The sequence below is a fragment of the Blastocystis sp. subtype 4 genome (assembly GCF_000743755.1).
Source record: "Blastocystis sp. subtype 4 strain WR1 chromosome Unknown seqid_0451, whole genome shotgun sequence".
NCBI classification, from domain to species: domain Eukaryota; class Bigyra; order Opalinata; family Blastocystidae; genus Blastocystis; species Blastocystis sp. subtype 4.
This window is the reverse complement of record NW_014569096.1, coordinates 1-5,779: the sequence shown is the minus strand read 5'-3', so window position 1 is coordinate 5,779 and position 5,779 is coordinate 1. Positions and strand designations below refer to the sequence as shown.

Here is a 5,779-nt window from a genome sequence, read left to right as displayed (position 1 = left end):
ACCCATCCGTTGTGGCCACGAAGGCATCCACGAAGACTCAGTTGAGCAGACATCGTCTATTCCAACGGGTTAGATCCATTGGTTTCATCCAAATCACATATCAATGACTGCACGTTCACTTACAACAAGAAATCGACTTATTCGAATGGAATCTGGGATAGTGGAGGAATGAATAATGAAACCGCTATCTTGGATGGTTCATTCAATTATACTGAGTTGAATACAACTCTAAACCGGTAACTATATCAAAAATGTTCCAAATGATTAAGCACTCTTGTGTGTAAAAGGAACTCAATGAATAGAAAAGCAACAATAGAAAGAAATAAAATCGCCCACCGAGGGGCTCGAACCCTCGACCACCAGGTTAAGAGCCTGGCGCTCTACCGACTGAGCTAGACGGGCTTGAAAGAAGCTTTCATGAGTTCTATTTTAACAAACAAACTAAATGTCCAAATCATCTTCTTTCCATGCATCCCCATCACTACTACTCATTTCAAGTACTGCAGGCTTCTTTGAGCTAATTCGTGTTGTTTTCTTCACTCTACAATTCAAATATACCTTTCTCATCTACTGTGCATTCAGTCCCAATTCGGCGAACAGATCATCTGTTGTCTTTACTTCTGAAGCTTTCTTCAATACAACCGGTTTTCGTGGAGCCGCTACTGGAGTGCTCAACTTCAATCCCTTGTTCGCAGGAATAATCTTCACAGGAGCCGATTTCGTGATAGGGACACTGGACTTAACAGTAGCTTTCTGTCGAATCACCACACCTGCTGCCTCTGACGATTTTACACGTGCAGGCTGTGTTGGCTGTACAGGGGGCACAGATGATAATGAGTCACTATCCGAATCATCTGATGTCGATTCCTCCTTCGTTACACGCATAATCTGAGGAGGAACCTTTGGCTCTGTTACCTGAGGTGCGAAATAAGTATCACCTCCAGGAGTCTGTCGTTGACTATGACATATCACACACTCTGCCGCCTCGACGTTATTCAAATACTGACAAACTTCACATCGCCAACGACGTGATTCCAATGAATCCAAGACAGCTTCTGTTTCTTTGCTAAGATTCTCATATCCTGGCCGTTTTTGAGGCAACAATGATTGTTGTGCAGGATCTGGTTCTGTTTCCACTTCATCACTTGAGAGTCTACTTATGAGCCAATTGATTCTCTGTTACCCTATTCCCACTAAATGAGATTTAACTCGTGGATAGACGTAATAACCCACAACAGTAAGAACCACAATACATCCAAAAATCATGAGATTCCGCCATGTATGAGAGACGGGAACTGAAGACAATCGATACATCTTAGAAGTAACAGCAAAGTGTCGAGACATCTCATTCGCCTCTGGACCAGATCCGCAGAAGAAGCGATAGTTTGTAGATGGATTCAGATCATCAAAGCTGAATTGGTTGCTCCAATGGTCCACATCAATTACTTGAGAACGAATGATACTCCCATCATAGTGAAGGAGACGACATACTGTGGGATCTGCTAATGGTTCTGTGAAGGTGAAAATGATCTGTGTAGGGGATCGATGAACATTGGAAAGAACTAGTTTTCCTGAATATGAATGAAACCAAGATTTATACCTGCTCCTTCTTCATCTGGAGTCATAAACGCAACACCGACACTCGGAATGGTATCGAGCATTGGAACTCCAGTTAAACTCTCTCCGTAACAATAGAATGTGTAGGAGGTTGTGCTCTTCAACCAATCATAATCAACTGTTATTGTATCTACCACCTCTCGAGGAACAAGGTGTTTCAACATCGTAACCGTTGGTTCCGAGTCTGAACGGCTCCGAACTGTACACCATACACGGCTTGGAACAGTAGCCTGAACAGATGCAGTGACATTATGAGGAAACACTTTGGTAATCGAGAGTGTAAGTTGAGGAGCATCTGATTTTTCTGTGATTGGAATTTCACTCTCCTCTGGCTGAGAACGGAGAGCAGTATTAAGATATGGTTTCATTGTTGTGATCTTTGTTTCAACAGGATCTGAAATATCCGAATCCTCTTGTTGCTTGGTATTCTCATAGTTCTCCGAGTTTGAATTGATAAGAGTTTGTCTTCTTCGTTTTTGCTTGTGAAGAGGAGATTCGATATCTTCTTCATCACCAGAATCTACTATACTATGATATTTCTTCTTTTTCACAATAACTCGGTGTTCTGTAATATCATCTTCAGACAACGAACGTTTTGATATTGATATACTATAGTGGCTGGAACGTTCAGTATCAGTACTACTATTTGGAACTACTAAAAGATTACAGAACTAGAATACACAGACGAGATCCGATGGAATGTACCGAATTCGAGTTCTTTAGACTACCTTCACTAGAAATAATGGAAAAGGAAATCGAATAGGAGAGAAGAAGTGTATCTACAATAAAGACTATCAAATGATCGTACACAAGACAGATCTTAGAATACACTTCATCACAAGGATTGAATGCACTATTAATGAAGATTGCTTTTCTTCAGAAATATATGTTAGATATAGAACCAAACAGAAAGATAAACAAGCACGCATAGCCTAATTGGATAAGGCGCTTGCCTACGGAGCAAGAGATTGTGGGTTCAAGTCCCACTGTGTGCTTTTCTTTTCGATTATTGTTTTTCTATCTTAATTGGTATCTTATTTTAAAGATTTGATCCATTTAATACGCATTTGATAATACCCAATGGTAATATGGTCTATTGTCTTCTTGTTTTGTGTTTGCAGTGGGATGCAATACATTAATATTATTGCACCAACATTCTCAACTGATGATATCAAGACTTGGCATGTGTCTTCGGTGTCGAATGTGGATGACTCCCCATTTGAACGCGTTGAATTACCCGTAATGTATTGGTTTTAGCATTAGTCTTAGTTTCCGTTCCTTTTCTATGATCGTTATCAGCATTGGGTTTGGCTTAGTCCCAATGGAATGATTTCTTTTGCTGTTGGTGTTCCATGTGAGTGTTGCTTTAGTGACCCGATGTGTTCATTGGCGACAATTGATTATCAGGCTCTCATTGCTCCATATCTTTATGACCTTGTATATTCTGTCTGATGATATGACATAGAATCCCTTAGAGAACTCAACAGCTCAAGTTTTGTATGGTTGGGATACGGATCGATTTGTTGTGAGGTGGGAGCAAGTCCCTCCTTATAGTTTACCTTCCCGTCCTTTGTCGTTCCAGTTGGTATTACATCGTGATGGAAGTGTAAACTTTATATATAAATCGGTCTCTTTCTATAGTATATTTCATTTGTAGTTGATATGGCCAATGCCATATGACTCTGGTACTTTATCTGGATTAATCGGAATTCGTCCCTTTTATACTACAGGTAACTATACAGAGCGGAGTTCCATTATTTCGAGTAATGCATATGAATGGTGTGATTATTTCCTTATTATGACATATAGGAACACGAATCTCGCTGGTAATTACGTGAACCAGGACTATATATTGCAAATTTACAATGCATCTACCAATGCAAGCTATGATTATGAGAGGTCCATATGGATGTGTTTGACTCCTACAGAACTGTGTGTAAGTCCTTTTAGAGTCCCTCAGACTAGTATTAATATATGATTCTTGTTTATTTAGGTACATTGCTTCACATTCATTTCAGTGTCTTCTCTTGTAATACTTCAGGAATCCAATTTCGATGTTTATTCAATGGAACTCATACATCAGAAGCCATGTAAGTATGAATTGTGGAATTGACCAAATAGTCTTGATTCTGTCTCACATGAATTTAGATGTATGAAACCTGAATTGCCCTATGATTCTGTAATGATCTCTGTTCAATTAGAGTAACCTCCTTCTTCATATCTGATTCATAGAATGTCTTCTTCTATTACAGACACGTGGGAGGTCATATCTATGCATGATCCTCTTCAGATTCTCCAATCATCATTAGTGTCAAGCGTATCACTAACCTGTGATATGGAAGATTCTATAACATGTTCTGTCTGTGGTTTGTGTTCAGCCAATACAACCTATGCTACTCAATGCATGGGTCTCGATGATGAGATCTTTGGAGTCACTTCTGCTGACTGTCCTAGCAATACTGTTCTTGATCGAGGGAATACTTGCTGTCCTTGGGAGTCTGTGAACTGTGCTGGATATTGCAACACTGCATATTCTGAAGCTTTGGATTCAACAGCAATGTATCCAGTGTGTTGTTTGACTTCGGTCAATGATCGAATGAGAGATGATATGTAGACTGTTGACTGTATGAATGTATGTGGAGGATCTGCTATGCTTGATACATGTGGTGTGTGTAGTGGTGGATTGACTCGTATGATAAAGAATGCAATGATCATTTATAGAACATATTCCTAATAGTGATATGGATTGTCTTGGAGTATGCTTTGGAAACTATACAGAGAATTGTCAACTTGATATGATAAGTGATCATTTGGAGGATTCTGCTTATATCTATTTGAGTCTTGATCAATTTGAAACAGATGTGAATCTCACTATCGTTAATTTATGTGACTCTTATAAGCAGTTTTCATTCCTAGCTCCTTTCTATGGATCCCTTTTCTCCTACACACGTATCGTAAATGATGCTTATCCTGATGTCTATTATACTATGTACTATGTGAATCAGACAGTATTGATTCCCGCAACTATGGATTCCATGGTAATTAAAGGATATCAAGAGTTGCTGGTTGTATTTCATGTGAGTGTGGATTCGTTATTAACCGGTTCACAACGATTAATGTCAAGTCGAAGTTACCTCAATTTCACAGTATTTTGATCGGATTATATGATAAATAGTTCGTTTTCGCTTCTTATCAAGGTGGAAACTCTACCGAACGACATCTCTCAAGTATCAACTATACCTTGCATTTTATGGTTCGTGATTGTAATTTGGTCGAACGAGTCTCTATTTGCAGTTTCCTTCCAGGATGTACTTCTTGTTTTGTCTCGGAGAAAACTAATTCGGACTTCTTTTCAAGGAATTTCCTAGCTGTGGACATATTTGGAGAGAGTGAAGCAAAGAGTAGTAGAAAAATTGCATTTTATCAACTCCATGATTTGGCGACTGAGTATTTGGCTTGTATGGATATTGTCGAAGGAGATTCTTGTCAAGTGGCTGTGGATTATTTGAGTTTGAATACAGGTAGTTTGTATGAATCGGCTGACTATCCTCCCTCCTTTTCTATCGTTACCTGTGTTTGTATTGTACTAGGAGTACTTATCTTGGTATTTCTGGATGTTCGCTCTGTTCGTCTGGCTTATCTGTTTGATCGTGATTTGTGGAATATCTATCTGGAGGACCAGAGCCAATATCGCGAGATTGTAAATGCGATACGAGAGGAATCGGAGGAAAGTACGCACGAATCTCACAATACCAGTCTTGAGATCGAAGTTGATTCTTAAACTTGAATCACACATATTGCATAAGTTAACTGTTTGTTTGTTCATTGAGAGAACGTTTCCATCAACTAGAGTATCTCTTTAACTTATACAGTTTCCGCTTGTTCTATCTGTTCTTCACCCTTATTCCATGTATCCTTCACCATAAACTATCCTCTTATCACAACAATCCAATAAAGCCAATCATTAATAAGTACAATCATCAAAATAAACCCTCTGCATACCACAAATTTAACACAATGATTGCACACATTCCCTTTCCTCACAATTTCATTATTCTAGAGAATGGGTAAGGAGAAGCCTCATATTAACCTTGTTGTGATTGGTCACGTCGATTCAGGAAAGTCTACAACTACTGGTCATTTGATTTATGCTTGTGGAGGT

General features: G+C 39.0%; 3 protein-coding genes across 3 annotated transcripts; 2 read left to right on the top strand and 1 right to left on the bottom strand.

The window, feature by feature from the left end:
- Positions 1 to 291: 291 nt before the first annotated feature.
- On the bottom strand, positions 292 to 1,985 carry JH06_4847 (hypothetical protein; the record flags this gene model as incomplete). Its single annotated transcript, XM_014669653.1, has 5 exons — positions 292 to 412; positions 443 to 541; positions 572 to 1,153; positions 1,184 to 1,571; positions 1,601 to 1,985. 5 exons carry the CDS (start codon positions 1,983 to 1,985, stop codon positions 292 to 294), a joined length of 1,575 nt encoding a protein of 524 aa, XP_014525139.1.
- Positions 1,986 to 2,742: 757 nt separating this feature from the next.
- On the top strand, positions 2,743 to 3,595 carry JH06_4846 (hypothetical protein; the record flags this gene model as incomplete). The annotated part of the gene is made up of 4 exons (XM_014669652.1): positions 2,743 to 2,856; positions 2,887 to 3,054; positions 3,083 to 3,202; positions 3,275 to 3,595. The coding sequence occupies 4 exons, from the start codon at positions 2,743 to 2,745 to the stop codon at positions 3,593 to 3,595; spliced, it is 723 nt and encodes a 240-aa protein (XP_014525138.1).
- A 426-nt stretch (positions 3,596 to 4,021) lies between these two features.
- On the top strand, positions 4,022 to 4,351 carry JH06_4845 (hypothetical protein; the record flags this gene model as incomplete). Its single annotated transcript, XM_014669651.1, has 2 exons — positions 4,022 to 4,183; positions 4,232 to 4,351. The coding sequence occupies 2 exons, from the start codon at positions 4,022 to 4,024 to the stop codon at positions 4,349 to 4,351; spliced, it is 282 nt and encodes a 93-aa protein (XP_014525137.1).
- Positions 4,352 to 5,779: the final 1,428 nt, after the last annotated feature.